Genomic DNA, 18,015 nt, shown 5'->3' on the forward strand with positions numbered 1-18,015 from the left:
TGTAAAATTAAAGGTCATTCAAATACTTAAGTGATGTTGGTCCAATAAATACACTATAATGTTCTCTTGAGGTTGCATGCAACAAAATCTTTATGTAAACATATAAAAGGTTTCATCAGTCTCAAAGTTGGGCTGCAGAAGAACCAGAAGAACAGAGCATCAACAAAGCAGGAAAGATAGATATATAGAATTTAATATATGTCAGGGTATGTAATATTCTGTTACACAGGACTGTATCACCTATTGCCTGCATTTTAGCAGAATTGATGACAGACCTACAGCTGCCATTCTTCTTCTATATATTTACTGTCCAACAGTAAATTTTAAAAAATAAATAAATAAGTCCTTATCTGCTGAGTCATTTCTGTTGTTTGAGTAATGCATTTACTTACAAAGCAGATCCCTGAACATATCTTTATCTATTGAGAACTAGATCCCCCCACATACAGTATATCCACCATAAGTGCTGTAGTTTTTCAAAATTTTGCATCTACCTCCAAGGTGGCATTGCATTCAGAAGGGGTTTTCCACAGCATTTGTCTGGAAAATCACCTTAGCCAAAGTAAAAATCTCTCAGAGTCAAGGGGTTTAATGCCAAAAATCAGACTTTTATTAAAGAATCATAAAAGTCCACAGATCATCTGATAAGTACAATCAATGTTCATGCTTTTATACAATACTTAAACAATGATCTCATTAGGTGGGGGTTTTCCCATATTTTCTTGATCACACTTCTGACAGCAATTACGTTTCTTTCTTCAGATCTTATCTATAATAGTGACGTTAGTTCAATCAGTTTATTTTCTAAGAAGCTTTTATTTTACTGACTTACATCATGGATTTTAACAACACATCTTAAGAAATCACTTTACATCAAACTGGTAACTTAAAAAGAAAGAGTAGAAATGCATTGTCTTCAAAGATACAGACTTAAAAAGACAGAGTACAAACTGTGTTTTTATACAGGTGCAGGTGATTTTTCTGAGAAATAACAGAGCAAGCCTACTAGAAAAGATACATTTATAACTGAAGAATGGGCGCTCAATGATTTTAGCTTCTTTGATAAACAAATTCTCTCTTATGATCTTATATATTACACATGATTGGATCTTACTTTTGATTGCTTAACCTTAACATACTGATCTATTCAATGATTTATTTAATATATACCATTAACATACTGATTTATTCAGTGATTTCTTTAACATATACCATTTGCTTTAAAAAATATACCATACATTCACAATGGGAAATCTTGCCACAGAGCCCACTGCTTCATCGCTGTAAGACATGAGTATGTATGTTTACACCAGTTGTATGGATGGTTACATTTTATACTTTGGTCAGTGTCCCATTAATGAATTTAGATAATACTACATTAGCCCACAAAAATACACAAGAACACATTTACTTATAGTGAAGCTAGGTTTGTGTATGTAAGTATACATCACACAATGTATAATGTAATGTATAGTAGGAATACACTAACTGCTCATCCAAAGAAATGTATTCATGCAGTCTTACTTTATTTTGTGTGTATTACTGCTCTTGAATATATTTCACCTATTCTACAATTTGACCCTTTGACCAGTAGATGGCAAGCGAGTTTTCTGATGAGTAGTTCTATTTTTAACAGCAGACAGAGCCATGTGACAACTTTCATTTACGTTGGAGAATACCAGCCTCCCAAACAGATGTTTTAGGAAATGGGTGCTTCACATTTCTTATTTCCTTTCCTCGCTTCCTTTCCTTGCATCTTAGCTCCACCCGCTTTGGATATGAGGGAAGGATGCAAGGATGAGATGTGAGGAGAGAAGAATCGAAGCAAATGGAATATCCTCGCTCTCTTAAGCGTCACTTAAAAGCGACGTCAATTAATGATGACTGTGCTCAGCTGGATGACCTCACTGCGCTTCAGGGATCTGCTGTTGTGCTTATTTTTAATGTGCTGTTATGTTGTTTGAGCTTGGTTAATAACAACATTCTTAATAAAGCAAAATGCTTTTCTAGTATGTGAAATGTCTGGGTTATTCAACAATGAATGAATAAACAATACATAAATTATCGCATCTTTTGTGCAGCTTTGCGTATCCAAACATGCAAGTATCAATTAATTACAATACTCACTGTAAGCATACATCACATCATCAAAGGACCTTTTGTTTGAGATTGTGGCAGATGTAAAGCAGGAGGGGAATTTATACGTGCATCAGGTTTTTCAGCAAGAAACACTTTTGCATAGGATACACCTGTGTATCGCTCCTAGCTCCTAGCTCCTCACCTCCTCGTGGTGCAATTAGCGAATTCATATGTCCTTCAAGATGGCTGACATAGCATTTCTGGGTCACGGGCTGGAGGACGGAGGAAAGAGGAAACAATTTAAGTCAATTAATCAATTAGGTCAATTTGAGTATTGAGAAGCACACAGTTAATATAGATGCTCCCTGGTTTTTGTGGTGCACTGTGGGATTTTTTTAGGGAGCGAACGTTCCAGTACATTGGAAGGATTTTGCAACTGAGACAGCCCTAAAAATGTCCGACTCCCCAATCAGTGCCCTGACTACTGAACTAGAGAGCTGGTTGAGACATACCATTAGCCTTCCACTTACTTTGCTTGCTTGGGGGGGGGATATCAATCATTTTGTTGTTGTTGTTTCTGATGAATAGCTGGTATCTGCCAACAAAAAAGGGATGATCATCATTCACTAACCCCTAGCTAATAAATGAGCTTTGATGCAGTCAGTGCATTTAGGAATCCTGGGCACCAAACACATCCCTAGGTATATCATCTTTACCAGAACATAATCATATTTGACATCTTCATACCTTCTTGTCAAGTCCAATCTGAGAGCTAATTTAGCTGATTCACTCCCTCAAAACTTCACACGTCCCAGTTCAGTCAGTCCAAAAAAAAAAAAAAAAAAAAAACCAACTGCAAAAAAAAACAAAACACTCCATTGAAAATTGCTATTCTATTCATAATTTATTTATTTTACGTAGTGTGATTTTTCCCCCACATGCAGATATTTGTGATTATCAGTCACAGGCTCAACTCAAGCCATGTGCAGCATGTAATTTTTTTTTTTTTTTAAATGTGTGGAGGAAGTGTGTTCTGTATCCACCTGCATCAGTTACACACCTGAAACAATTTTGAACAAATCTAATGTTCAATAACTAATTTTTGCTTTCTTCCAGTGCTGATTGTAGAACTAACCTTCTCATTGGGCAGCCTGTCTATATGTGTTGACATGAACACACTCATTGACAAAAAGGTTACTGAGACCTGACCGAGCATAATAAACAATTAGCCAACTTTGCAAGGAGCTTTTTGTCCAAATTGTTATATTATTGTAAAACACAACTTGAAACACAACAGTACCTCTACAGAAAGAATGTTGCATACATAATTTGCTTTATTATTTATAAATAAGCTATATAGCCAAAAGTTTGTGGACATCTGACCATGTCATTCTTCCCCAAACTTTTGTTACAAAGTTGGAAGCATACAATTCTGTAGGATGTCTCTGCATGTTGTAGCGTTACAATTTCCCTTCACTGCAACTAAGGAGCCACAACGTTTCAGTGTGACAATGCCCCTGTTCAAGAAGCGAGGTCCATGAAGACATGGATGGCCAAGGTTGGAGTGGAAGAACTCACATGACCTGGAAAAACTCCTGATCTCAATGAAAAAATACTGATCTCCTCTGGGATGAAATGTAATGCTAACTGTCCCCTAGGCCTCCTCACCCAACACCCAACAACCTGATCTCACTAATGCTCTTACGGCTCAGTGGGTCCAAATCCCCACAGACATGCTCCAAAATCTAGTGGAAAGCCTTCCCAGAAATGTGGAAGTTATTATAACAGCTAAAGGGGATTAAATCTGGAATGGGATGTTCAACAAGCACATATGGGTGTGATAGTCAGGTGTCCACAAACGTTTGGCCACATAGTGAATATAGCATGAAATAGTAGGCTCCAAATTGTATACCATGTAGGTTGCATTTGTGAATAATGTATTTAGAAGAATAATAATAGTAAAAGCAATACAGATAGAAGTTCAACTACTGTAGCTGAAAGTAAATCAGCTATAAGACAAAATGATTATTAGACTGTCTATTATTAAACTGTCTTGAAAATCACAACTGAAAATACTAGTGTTGTGTCCGTGTCCACCTTTGTCGAGTACAAGTCGAGACCAAGTCTTTAACCAGTCGAGTCCAAGTCCAAAAGGGGTTGAGTCTGAGTTGAGTCCAGCAAGTAATTAAATTGAAAAAGATTTGAAATTGCAATTGTAAACTCAACACTGAGCTGTTAAATTATATAAAAAATATGGTAACCTTCACAAACCAATGGCAACATAAATGTAAAAAAAAACAAACAAACAACTATTACAACTTGCCTTTGAATATTTTTATTTCATGTCATCAGCACCTCAACTAGTTTCCTATCAAAAATGGTTTCAAAGGAAAAAAAAGGGATATAGAGGTATATGTACAATGTTTATTATATTATAGTGTATGAAAATACAAATTAAGCTGTTTTGTTATTGTATCACACTATATTGTCCAGATATTATTTCCGCAAACGTCTACGCCACAGCGTGAACTATCAGCATAATCCCGCCCAAAGGCAGCCATGAAGAAAGAAGGCGGGGCTTCAGGTGCCATGTCGTGGAGAATCTTTGTGTTTCGTTGCGAAAGCAATAACCCTTTGTTTGGCCTTCTGAAAACTGATTAAATTAGGAATCGGTGGTTACTGTTTATTTATAACGCTGTTCCTGAGCAGTACAACCCAAATGTTTGCTTGTGCACAATGCATTTTACGGATGACAGCTTCCTGAACCTGGGCAAGAACAACGCAGGCCACACACAAAGGCTAGTCCTGAAAAGTGGGGCGATTCCCACTTTTCCCAAACAATCTTGTGCTTCTGAATTAGAACCTGTATGTTTGATTATTTTATGAAGCATCTGCTCTTGACTTTTCAAATGCAGAGTTTTGTGTTGTGGCCCAGGGCTCAGCTGTAGACATTTGCTAATGTGCTAGCTAATGTTTGCTAAGTTGCCTCAAGTGTTTTTTTTATATGCTGGTGGTCTGACAGAGATGTTGATTGTAGCTGCTGTTGTGATTGTATCTTGAAACGGTTTGTATCAATCAAATCACAAGAATCTTAGCTTTCCAAAGATATATTGCATGAGTACCTATCTACACACAGAGGCTGTTTACATAGCATAGACTTGCACTTAACAACGAGATGGCCCGCCAGTGGGCCGTCGGAATTTACATCATATCTGAAAGGCAAGAGAGTTACAAAATAAAAACTTACCACTGTGAAGTCAAGTCATGTTTGCAAAGTTGGTTCCTCTCGATCATCCGCATTTTCTGAATCTGACTCGGGCTCAAACTGATATGGTAAAACCAACGACATGTTGCTTAGGAGCTTAGAATTGATTTTAGGAGCCTTGGAGGCTGAAGCTAACCCAAGGGGCATTATATTTCCGACACGCTTGAGGTTTCTGGCCAATCACAACGCAACGGGTCAGCTGGCCAATCAGAGCACTTTGGGCTTTTCGGAAGGAGGGGCTTTGGAGAAATCTGAGTGTTTCAGGCAGCCTAGGAATAGAAGTACTGCGATATATACAGTATGTGACAAATACTGTGTTTTTTGAACATTAAATCATGCTAACCTATTCTATTACACTCAATAAACAAAATAATGAACATTTAAAAATGTTTAAAAATCATGATATGACCCCTTTAATGATAGCAACAGGTTTATTATAGTAGACTGCTGACACTTTAAGACCTAATGCACAGATCCAATATACTGTATTGACACACCTCCGATTTTCCACCCAACTGATTACATTCATTTAAGACATAACCGACTGTGTTTGCATGAATACTCGGCCAGACCAAGTGTTATAAGCCGCTAAAGAGTACTCAGTTCGGTACTTCCTGCGCTCACACACTTGAAACACGCACACGCTGGTCAGGCAGGGAGATATTCATTAATTTCTTGCTATCTTAATATTTATGTTATTTATTTTTTATCTTTCTTTTCATGTCACACATGACACGGACTTGACTGTACTTGGAAATAGTCCAAAATGTTCGAGTCCGTGTCGAGTCCGAGTACAAATTTACCCGAGTGCGTGACAAGTCTGAGTTCGTTCATAATCGGACTGGGGATTGAGTACCCCATCTCTAGAAAATACTATACAAATAAAATCTGAAATCAAGTTAGAATGACTGTGATGTATCAAACAGTTTTGTTCATTACCAAATACATACATAACTACCAAATATCCTACAACAGTAAATGAGTATATGGGCACAGTGGTGCAGTGGGTAGCGTTGCTGCCTCACAGCTCCAGGGATAGTTCAATCCTGAGATCAGGTTACAGTCTGTGTGGAGTTTCACATGTTCTCCCTGTACATTACAGAACATGTGCAACAAACATATTTCAGACTCAGCAGTTTCAAACCCATGTCTGTAGATTTATTTGTTGTATAATTGCTGACTATTTTTGCACTCCACTTCTGTTGCATTCTGTCTAATAGTATGATAAAGTCCAACATCAAGGCCAACATCAATATGAGTCATAATATTCAAAGATAACATTACACAGTTTTTCTTAATGATGTATTAAAATATGTAATTTCCATAAACACTTAACTCACATAATATTACACACACACATTATATATATATATATATATATATATATATATATATATATATATATATATATATATATATATATATAGCTGTGAGAATGAATAGTCCAGTTCACTAACACAAATAGTTTACATTCATATTAGTAATGAGTGGAACCCATGTTAGGAATTGTAAGAAGTGGTGCATAAATATGAGGGGGAGTATGAAGCTGTATACATTTAAAAACTCTTTGTAATCAATTATTATGAGAAAAAAACTTTCATATTAAAAGAGACAGATGGTTGTTGACTTACACAAACCAGTTAATGGATTTTTAAAAATTTATTTATTTATTTATTTTAAATGCATAAAAATAATTAGAGCAATAACAAAAAGTTTCACATGTCTGAAACAGTTGTAAATTTGCCAGGACCCATGACAAAAGAGTCAGTTTACACAATTTAGTTTATTCTCGTGGTAGTCAAGTTTCAAAACCAACTGTTAAATACTACTAATTATTTATCTATTTTGAAGCTTTGTAGGAAAGGAGCCCTTCCTGATATTATCTCACAAAAGGCATCGTGATTACAACTACAGTTGGCATCGCATGTAGTGATCAGATAAGACCAAAATCTTACTTTTTGGTCAAGCACATCATCATCGTGCTTGGTATCAAAAGTGGACAGCATACAAGGAAAAGCACCTGATATCTGCTGTAACATATAGAGGTAGATCACTGAGGTTTTGGGATTGTTTTATGGCTGGTGGTTCAGGGGCTCTTGTGAAGATTGATGTCATCATGAATTCTGCAGAGTAGGAGGATATTTCAGCCTAAAACTTGGTTGCCTCTGCCAGGAGGTTCCGACTTGGTCATAGATAGAGCTTTGAACAAGATGATAAAACAAACATACTTCCCACTCTACACATAACCAATATTTTGCAACGACAATCTCAGACTTTGGATTTGAACCCTACTGAAAACCTGCAGTCTGAATTAATTCGAGAGAAGTCCACATACACAAACCTAAGAAAATAAAGGAGCTTAAAATTTTCTGGATGGAGGAGTGGTCCAAGATCACATTATAAGCGTCTCTAACACATTTAGACATTACAGGAAGTGACTCAGTAGTATTGTGCTTTATAGGGCAGGCATGAAAAAGTATTATTTTTAAGGGGGCAGAGAATTTTGTAGAAAAAAACAAACTATCATCCCTCTTTGAGCTCAAAATGTCACTTATTAAATATCGTTCTTTTGATATATAGATTGTTGCTCATTATCATGAAGAGTGCCAATACTTCTGGAGGGTCAAGTCAGTTATACTTCATGTCTGTTATAATTACAAACTATGTCCTGATCTAGTTTGGTGTTCTTCTTAATATAATATGCACGATTATTATTAGTTTACATGCTGAAAATAGCATAGACTAGCTATACTCAATACTAATTTATAATAAAATATGTATATACTAGCAGGCACAAACGCGATGGCTGACAGAATAGGTCCATGAAGGGTGAAAGGTTTGGAAACTTCCTTTGCGTTTCAAATAGCTATTTATTCCCTATATAAGTGCACTATATAGGCAAGGAAATAAAGGTCTGTTCACGTTATGTAGTGCACTATTAAGGAGCGGTTTGGAATTCAGCCATATGCGCTGCTGCCTGGTTTGTACTACGCATGCGTTCTAACGTTACGCATGCGCAATTCCAATTGGGCAGGGGAGGCATATCGGGTAGCGACAGATCTCTGTGCTGTACAGTCTCCTTCAGTTCGCCCTCCAATCCTTTCGGTTCACCACGGCCGTTTAGTCCTGGGGTTAAGTTGATTAAACTTATTTTAAGTTAATCCACACATCCATTTATTAGCAGGTAAGTTATATGAGCGAAGTAAAATCTCAGATATGCCATGTATTTCCATGTGGATGGTTTCGGAACTTGTATAACCCTGCTTTCCACTTTGTTAGCATGCTCGCGCTAGTTTGCTGGATAGCTTAGCTAGCTCTGTCTAAATGGCAGCTCGTGCTCTGTCGCTCTTAGGGTAATGTAGCTATGATGCCAAACTGTTTAGAGTTCCAGTGAAGCTAGCACGCGTTAGTCTGTCAGAGTCCGTGTGTGTGTTGAGAGAGAAAGAGGGAGATGTGGATTAGAGCTCATGTGCTGATATACCGGCGCGGTGAGAGCAGCTCGTGGCTGTAGCCCGGTCAATGACAGGCTAACGTGACTGAATCCACCCTGTTACAGGAGGATCAGCGACGGTTTCGTGGATTCCAGCACGCACACACGCGCAGGAAGCTTGTGTACGGGGATGCCTCCGCCTGTTTTTCTTATTTAACAGTGCTGGTGAGAATGAAGTGAAACTACACCGTGCAGAAGATCCGGTTATGCGGATTTTTTTTTTAATTAGCTAGATAACTGTTAGCAAGCAAGCTAGCAGCATAGCTGCTGAATGGTGGCACAATGCTCCCGAAAGCTGTTTGCCTAACCGCATCAGCTGTATAACCCAGTAAACGTGATTTTCGTGACCTAAACGTGTGAGTATGGGGTACTTGGTTGTAAAACAGAGCGGTTTTGAAAGGTCTTGATTAGCCAGTGAAAGCGCATGCTCAGGGGGTGGGGATCTGCCGGTGAGTAACCGCATCATGTCAGTGTGAGCAGCCGGTCTCTGGCCAAGATGGCTTCCACTTTTAACCTTGTCCATATCTCCTCAGTATTCTCGCTTTTTATGGTTATTTAACTTAATTGTCAAGGCATTTGTGCTTTTAGTACTTAGCAACCTGGTCAATAGGACGTTTAATAAGTGGAGCAGTGATCTCTAAGGAGCACCCTGTTCTCTCAAAGACATTTCTTCCCTAAATCGATTGGACAATCATCAATTAAACACAGAGTGCTGGCTGTTTGTGGTTTAATGCTACAGCAGAAGCTATTGCAAAGGTATGATTTGAAAGGCTGGACATTTCTCTCACGTGGTCACCATGAAGGGCAAGGACAAGATGGGTCATGCAGGCCTTGAGTCTATATTAAATACAGGGTGTCCTAAAAGTCTCCATACATGGGGGACTATGTTTGCCTGCACCACGTCGGTTGTGCTTTCATCAGTGGATGTTTGTGGAGGTCCGCTTCTGGTTTGGTAACACTTCCGGTCTTTTTGAATTTGTTAATAAGTTTGGCAGCTGTGTGTGTCTGAGAGAGAGAGAGAGATGTACTTGCCTTGTTTCCTGTTAAAGTCCATCACAATCTTGCGACAGCTTCCCGATCCAGCCACAGGAACGATTTCAATGCGTCCTTCTTTTGTCAAAGGTGTTCTTAAAGTCTGTGTGAAAAAAATAAATCTATAATATAAACTAAGTGAGAGAATTTTGGACAAATTTTTGCTCAAAAGTGTTAATTTCCTCTTTGTATGGGGACTTTTGGGACACCCTGTGTATACACCTGCTCACACAGGAGTTATGTCAGAAATATTCCAGTACAATAGACTGTCCTGGAATGCAGCGCAGCATATTTAATTGTGTTCACTTTCTCATGAAGGACTCCTAAAGGTGTGGCCTGATGTCATGTCTGATTAGCTCACCCGTCTGTGTGCAGCAAGCTAATAGGACTATACCTTTGAGAGGAAATATGGCAAACCAGAGATAATCTTCTGTGGGTGTTTATTCACACCCTTTTCACATAAGACTTTTGCACTTGTGCCAATTAGCAGTTGCTGTGTTTCAGTTGTGTGTGTGTGTTTTTGCTCTGAATTACTAGTGAGTGATGTTTATTTACTTGACCACTCTTTCTTTGTACTTCACAGACAATGGCAGTCCCCCCAGCATATGCTGATCTTGGAAAATCTGCCAAGGACATCTTCAACAAAGGATATGGTAATGCGACTGGCTAATAGAACAGACAAATCAATTGCCATTTTAGTGGGTGTGTGTTCCTTGTTGTTAACTTGCTTTATTTTCTGAAAGGCTTTGGTCTGGTGAAACTTGATGTCAAGACAAAATCAGCCAGTGGAGTGGTAAGTAGATGATGCTTCAATCTCTGGTTTTAATGATCATATTAAAAGTTGTTTGTTTTCTTCTTTCTATTACCCTGAGACAACGTGGTGTTTTTAATTGTAATTGTATTTAGAATAAATTAACCAGGATTGATGCAATTGATTTTTAAATTTTTTCCTGTCATTTGCATTAATGTGGATTGTCTAAGCTTAACAGTGTTCTATTGTGTGTGTGTGTGTGTGTGTTGTCTTTTATTTAACAAATCAAACAGTTGTGATTGTCGATTGCTGTGGAATTTGAACCTGTGATGTAAAATGTTGCGCTTTATCGTCCCTCTGCAGGAGTTCAAGACTTCAGGTTCCTCCAACACTGACACCAGCAAAGTGGTGGGCAGTCTGGAAACTAAATACAAGAGGTCTGAGTATGGCTTGACCTTTACGGAGAAGTGGAACACTGACAACACTCTAGGGACAGAGATCACCATTGAAGACCAGGTCTGACTGCAGAGACAGAATCAAAAAAGATTTGTGTGATTACTTTATGTGGAGCGTTGCACTTAATAGCATTTCTGGCTGTCTTTTTAGATTGCGAAAGGGCTGAAGCTGACTTTTGATACAACCTTCTCACCAAACACAGGGTAAATTTCTTAATCTTTTGAAGCTTTGATTGATTATGAACTTCTAGTTTTCTGAAGGAGGTATACTCTTGAGCTCTGTGTATGTCTCAGTGGCAACTTGAAGACGAGTTAAAGACACCTTTGTCTTATATAGAAACATCCGTTGACTCCTACAGAGCATGAGGGTAGTTGCAACCCGATACCATATAGAATAAATCCTATGTTGTCGTCTTGTAGCAGAAACATGGTGGATGCGTAGATCAGCCAGGGCAGAGCATGTCTAGGCCCTACATAGTGTGAGTTGAGTAAAGCCCAAAGTATGCTTCACTTTTTATGCGTACACTAGGAACAGTGTACAGTACACGTGACACAAATTTCATCATCAGCAGAGTAAGTGTGCCGCCAGATTTGTTTAACCGAGCATACTTTGTATACACGGGTCTCACATGTGCATTTAATTCTTCTGCTCTATTTAGTTGTTCCACAAGGTGACAACAGTGACCCAGGGCCGCTGATTCTCAAGGTAGTCGAAGAGAAAATGGAAGCGAGTGACAGTTAGAACGATAATAGATGAGAGCTTGTGCGAGGAGGTTACAGAGTACCTGCATTTTTATAATTCTAGTCTTAAAGAGTATAAGGATTTGTATATGGGTGTTAACTCGTGGCAAAATTTCCCAAGCACTGGGCAAGGACGACACATTCTGCACACAGAGGTGGAAATGACTTTGTGACAGATATGTTAGGGCAACAAAGGAGTTAAAGGGAAGGAGCAGTGATACTGGGGGTAAAAAAAAAAAAAAAAAAGAGAAAAGATTGTGGGTTTGCTTGGCTGTTAGAGTGGATTAACATATCCCTATCACCTTGCAATATTTGAGTGGCCCGTGGGTGGCCTTGTTGTTTGCAAAATAAATGTTTCATATTTATTGAGTTTCAGACTCTGCCAAGTAATTTGACAGCAATTTTGCAAAAATCCTAGGACTAGTTCACAAACGTAGGTTTAGCATATATTATGAAAATGATCAAATGATCATAAATTTTAATCGGCTGTGTTACATTTGCAAAATGGCATCATAGGCCACAGCTTCAACAGACAAAAGTACACTAAAGATCACAGTACACTATTTTACAAGACATACTTCTTTTTAAATGCATAACCATAAATGGTGTCCCCTAATGAAAAGTTTTGTGGCGATAGCGTAATGACGACCCTCTTTTATAGCTGTTTGAGTAAATTAAGTGCTGCAGTGATTGGCATGGGGCGTCCATGTTGTTTACAAATCTCAACATCTTTTTGAGAATTATTGAGGTTCAGACTTTGCTGTGAGAGATACTTGTTTTTATGTGCAAAAACATGAAAAGTAAAAAGGTAATAAAAGTGATCAAAAATACAGAAATGGGTTAGGGTAAGAGAATTGCAACAACTAATGGATAATAATCGATTATGAAAATCGTTGTCAATGAATCTCTATCAATTAGTTGGTCTGCGCGTGGTACATTTACTCATTACGTTACTTCTGCTCTGAAAACACTCTTCGGAGACTAAATACTAAAGTTGTCTCAAATGACGTATTGTACACTTACACTATGCACAATGTACTCTACCATCTAGTGCAGTGTTTCTGCGGAACCCTAGTGGTCAGTGGTGTTATTGCAGGGGGTCCATAGGAAAGTTTTTAAAATGTTTATATAATATTAATATATTATATTCGTTAGTTGTAGCCCTAAGGGTAAGAATGAAAGTGTATTAATTAATTAATTAATTAATTAATTAATTAATTAATATTTTGGCTCTGCAGAGTTGGAGTCCTCCATCTGCTCCTTGAATTGCATTTGATGTAACTTCAAACAGGTATTGTTTTTGCTCCGTGTACTCATTTTGGACAGCTCCCTCACCATCATCTTACCAAAATGCAAATGTTCCTCATCAGTCCCCCCTCTCTTCATCATACTTGCTCAAGCGTTCAAAAATTTCTTCTTGCACTAGCGTGAACTGGTTCCTCTTCTTCCACGTCTTTACACTAAACTCGTTCTGAAATAATAACAATAAGTCAGAAATGAATGGTACAGACAGCATAGCATAGTTAAAACGGCACATTCGGTTAACTTACCAGTTTTCGACGTTGGAGTCTGTCTCCCTTTTCTGGTTGAGTGGTCGCACAGACTATCTTCTTTCTCTTTTTTAAAAATTTGTTCTTCCTCTAGTAACAAGTGAAGCAGCATGTCTTTCTCCTCTATTATTCTTTGTGGTGTTGTGATTAATTCTTCGTTGTCGTCCCTCACGCCAGAAGACCTGCTTTACTGCTCTGTACTGATTCTTGTAGGCCTGGAGGGGTAGTGCAAGATGTCGTAATGCGCATGCGTTGACCGCCTATGTACGCATTCATGTCAATTGGAGTATACTTTGGAAGGCTGTGCACATACACTAGCATATGTGCCAAAAAAAAAGTGTACTTTGGGCTTAACTGGCCTATATGGCCGTTACGCTGACATTACCTTCTCTAAGCCAGGAATTCAGTTGTTTCCATAGTTTTTAAAAAGGTGGCCAGATTAGACCTCAAAGTACTCAAGTGTCATATCATTCTACTGATTGATTTAAATTGCAGGTGTACTCGGAGGGAGGCAAAAGGCTCATGCATTTTAGCTATTCTACTGCCATAGTCATGTGAAAGGAAAAATTTCAACGTGTTTACCATTGGGCCACCTATCATACGTTCCAAGAGAGAAGCTGCGGGCCATTTAACATCTGATTATGGGCCCCATTCGACTCTGGGGTCGGATTTCTACACCCCTACTCTAAGCAACAGCTGTACATCAAGACCTGTGTTTTTAGTAACAGTGGCACAAGTACTTGCTGTCTGGCTTCTTTTGCCACAGACCCAGTGAATTCTATACCGCACTGTTTCAAGTTACAGTGGTGATTTTCTTTTTCTTTTTTTGGGTCCCTACTTGTACAAATAACCTGGAACATGGTTTGAAAAAAGCAGGGGGTCAGCAAAATCATATTAATTTGCTTAGAAAACCCAGACTTGGAAATCTGATCTTCTGCCAGAGATGCTTGTTCGTGTTGTTTGTCCTCCTGTCAGTCATTTTGTAGACACCACGGGACACCTAAGATCCTGGCGTAGCTTCATGAACATGGACGGGAATCAGTCAATAGTTAAAACCATTAGAGTCGTAATCTTGAAAAAATAACCCATCAGTTTTGTTGTGAGGCCAACACTGTAGTCTAATGTAAACTGTTTGGAGGAAGTTTTAATTTGATTGTACCATTTCCTCTGTTGTAACATTTTCTGCCTTTTTCCATCAAATACCTTTTTATTATATATATGAAGTAGCCTACTACATGCCAGTGTGCTTCATAACTGAAGATGAAGTTTGTTGCAGACTTTTTACTATTTTAATGATGGATTTGAATGATAATAGCTTCAATACTAATTTTTTGTTGATTAATTGTTGTGAGCTTAATGGTGACACTTTGTGTCGTGCAATAATGTGGAAGTAATATTTAATAAGAAATACAAACCCAGCATTTTTCCAATGGTTTGATTATTTTTAACATTGTCCTCCTAAAATAGCAGTATTTATGCTGACCACAAGCAAATACAAGGCCTGATTTATAGTGCAGCTTGAGGGAACCATTTATTCTCTTCACCAGCACCAGTGTTTAAAACCTTATTTTTAGTTATTGCTGAGGTGTATATGGAGTTACATTCTGCAGTGGGGCTAGTGAGTTTACTACACCACTTCTCCTGAATTCGTAGTACTGTTGTTAATCTCTGCTTGACCTACATTGTTTGTACAGGATTGGTTTTACAGGTTTAGCTCTTGCTTGCCTTGGAGAACAGTCCATGTTTTAAAATGCTCACCTAACCGCTACCATTGACCTTGTTATAATAGCAAGAAGAGTGGAAAAGTCAAGACGGCCTACAAACGGGAATATGTCAACTTGGGCTGCGATGTTGACTTTGACTTTGCTGGTCCAACTATCCATGCTGCTGCTGTGGTTGGTTATGAAGGATGGCTTGCTGGTTACCAGATGTCCTTCGACACAGCCAAGTCCAAGATGACCCAGAACAACTTTGCTGTAGGATACAAGACCGGTGACTTCCAGCTGCACACCAATGTGTAAGTACAGATGTGTACAGGTGTACAGTCTTTGATGTTGTAGGGGAGTTTAATTTGCATTTGCATTTCATTTAGTACCGTTTCTTTGAGAATAAGCGTTGTAGGTGACATTTTGAGACGGAAATGTCCGTAGTGATGGAACGTGGCACTGGATATCGTTATATCTGTATCATTGTATTCTGGAGTATTCAGGTAGATATGAAAATACTTCCTGAGAGAACTTCCTGTTGACTGTTCTTCTGCTCTCTGCAGCAATGATGGTGCGGAGTTTGGTGGCTCGATCTATCAGAAAGTGAGTGATAATCTGGAGACAGCCGTGAACCTGGCCTGGACTGCAGGTAGTAACAGCACACGCTTTGGCATCGCTGCTAAGTACCAGCTGGACAAGGATGCCTCCATTAGTGTGAGTGCATGGACTCTTTACTCTGTGAATATTCTAAAGTAACCCAGGTGATTAATAATATCATATAATTTTATATTGTGCCTTGTATAATGCAGTTTATATAGTACAAACCATCAATATTCATTTTTGTAGGTATATAGGTATGCAGTTTAGTGACTCTAAGCAGCAAGACACATTCCCATTGATTACTTCAGCATTTAGCGCTGGTGTTGTTTTGCCTTCGTGATCATAATTCCTAACAAGAACATGTTCCTAATTAATTAACCATTCTCTTAACAACTATAATGCAATTAATTACAAAACGTAGCCAAAGCATCAGATTTGCATAGTTGTGACTAGCAATGTAATTTCAAGGGTAAATGCTATGAACATTATGAATGAAGTTATTCAGTTTCTGCATTTAAATATCACCTCCCTTCCAGGCCAAAGTGAACAATACCAGCCTTGTTGGTGTTGGATACACACAAACTCTGAGACCAGGTATGGTTTTGTTCTTTCTATCAGCCAAGTATTTGTTATGCAGGAGTTTTTACTTGCATATTAGCACATTATATATTATATTATTATATTAATGAAGTAATAATACACACATACATATATCATACAGAAAGAGACTTCACTTTCACATTGTGTAAAATATTTAACGTATTTTGGTTAAAGCGAACCTGGGGCCCGCTTGTAACCATGCTGTAATGGTTTTGTGCAGGCGTGAAGCTGACCCTGTCTGCCCTGGTTGATGGAAAGAGCATCAATTCAGGTGGCCATAAGCTGGGTTTGGGGCTGGAGCTGGAGGCCTAATGTCCTGCACTTGCACTCGATCAGGGACAAGGGAATATCAGAGGAATCTGGCCTTAAATCGTAACCAGCAGGGGAATTCTGGATGGGAAGGGATGTGTTCAAAGACTCCAACAAATACGACCATTTTTAGTAACCATTGCTGTGGTGTTCATTCTTTTCCCCGTGGTGTCTTTTTGGTTAGTGGTACTCTTAAACACTTTTGGTTCAGCTGCAAATTTGATTTCTTATCTGAATCTCACACTCCTTTGACAGTTTAATGCTCTCCAGTGGTGGGTGTCTAATCTACATTGTTGCATTTCCTCTGTAGTAAGGTATTGATGGTATTTGGGAGAATGATGGATTATTATTTTTTTCACCTATTTCTATCACCTGATATTCCTTAGTCATCTGAAATTAATGTGTGCAACCATTAACTACATTTTAAAGCTCATATCTGCTTCTATTTAAATGTTCTTTTCCATACACATAAGAAGAAACTTGCTCCATAATACAATTCCCCTTCGGTCAGCCATTAGGATTTGAAACACAGTTGTACTTGAAACCTGCCCTTAAGCTAAGCAGTTTTTGGGTGGCCTAAATGGATGAATGAAAGCAATTGAACCTGTTTGGGAGAGTATGGCTATCATTTTGTTTTTTAATGTTCTGCAGAGATGACTAGGTGAAGCTTAGGATAATGCCAAAATGGATGTTTTGAGTTCTGTACCTAAAGCTTTCAATGTCGCCATTACGAACCTGACTTGCTGAGGTCGTGCTTTCACAAAACCTTGAAGGTCCTCATGTGTATGTGTAAACTTTTCAATAAAGTCTTTGAACCCCATGTAATTGCTTGAGTACTGTTTTTATTTTAATGAATTAACTGTTTAATTACCACATTCTACATTGGGGGGGGGTTTCTTCTAGAACCACAAAAATATTCTTTGAGTTGTCAAACATTTATATGGAGACTGCAAAACCATATTTGATGTGATTTTCTCTGGAGAAAAGGTTTCACCCCTTGAAGAACATTGTCTTCTGATCATTTAAATTTTGCTCTAAACTCCAGTCAGCATTTAGTTTTTAACTGTTGGCTATGGACTTGTGTATGTTTTATAGAGGGTGATTCTGCATGTGTTTGTTACTTGGGTCTGGTTACACATGGACCACATCATGTCTCTCAACTAGTTCTGTGAACTTTCTGAAGCGTTTTATAGCAGAGCTGTTAAATTCTTTATTCTGATTTGTCAGAAGGTGTCAATTAAAAGCTGTAATCGAGAATTACAATAGTTCCTACTATTACAGGTTTGTGCACGCATTCTGATACATTTCTATAAAAAATAACGGATAATTCACAGAAACCTGTATTGACTGGATCCACATGAATGGATTTTTTATAAAAATAAATTGATATGGTGAAGCTTTCTTTGAGGAGGCTGTTTAACATTTTTGGAAGGAGTC

At 38.3% G+C, this 18,015-nt stretch overlaps 1 protein-coding gene and 1 long non-coding RNA gene across 2 annotated transcripts; one reads left to right on the forward strand and one right to left on the reverse strand.

Annotated features, from left to right (window-relative positions):
• Positions 1-601: 601 nt before the first annotated feature.
• LOC108262217 (uncharacterized) lies at positions 602-5,475 on the reverse strand. Its single transcript, XR_006982191.2, has 3 exons — positions 5,327-5,475; positions 2,610-2,674; positions 602-2,351 (listed from the first exon to the last, which is right to left on the reverse strand). It is a non-coding gene; the product is annotated as an uncharacterized LOC108262217 (long non-coding RNA).
• Positions 5,476-8,369: 2,894 nt separating this feature from the next.
• Positions 8,370-17,403, forward strand: vdac2 (voltage-dependent anion channel 2). The gene is made up of 9 exons (XM_017464455.3): positions 8,370-8,528; positions 10,450-10,519; positions 10,610-10,659; positions 10,981-11,133; positions 11,224-11,276; positions 15,153-15,380; positions 15,633-15,783; positions 16,206-16,263; positions 16,490-17,403. Exons 2-9 carry the CDS (start codon positions 10,453-10,455, stop codon positions 16,579-16,581), a joined length of 852 nt encoding a protein of 283 aa, XP_017319944.1. The 5' UTR covers positions 8,370-8,528; positions 10,450-10,452; the 3' UTR covers positions 16,582-17,403.
• Positions 17,404-18,015: the final 612 nt, after the last annotated feature.

Source organism: Ictalurus punctatus, chromosome 3 (assembly GCF_001660625.3).
Source record: "Ictalurus punctatus breed USDA103 chromosome 3, Coco_2.0, whole genome shotgun sequence".
Taxonomy (NCBI): Eukaryota; Metazoa; Chordata; class Actinopteri; order Siluriformes; family Ictaluridae; genus Ictalurus; species Ictalurus punctatus.

Coding starts and splice junctions, on each gene's coding strand:
- vdac2 (XM_017464455.3), top strand. CDS start 10,453: ATGGCAGTCCCCCCAGCATATGCTGATCTTGGAAAATCTGCCAAGGAC. Junction 10,520..10,609: donor CATCTTCAACAAAGGATATG/GTAATGCGACTG, acceptor ATTTTCTGAAAG/GCTTTGGTCTGGTGAAACTT. Junction 15,784..16,205: donor ACAAGGATGCCTCCATTAGT/GTGAGTGCATGG, acceptor CCTCCCTTCCAG/GCCAAAGTGAACAATACCAG.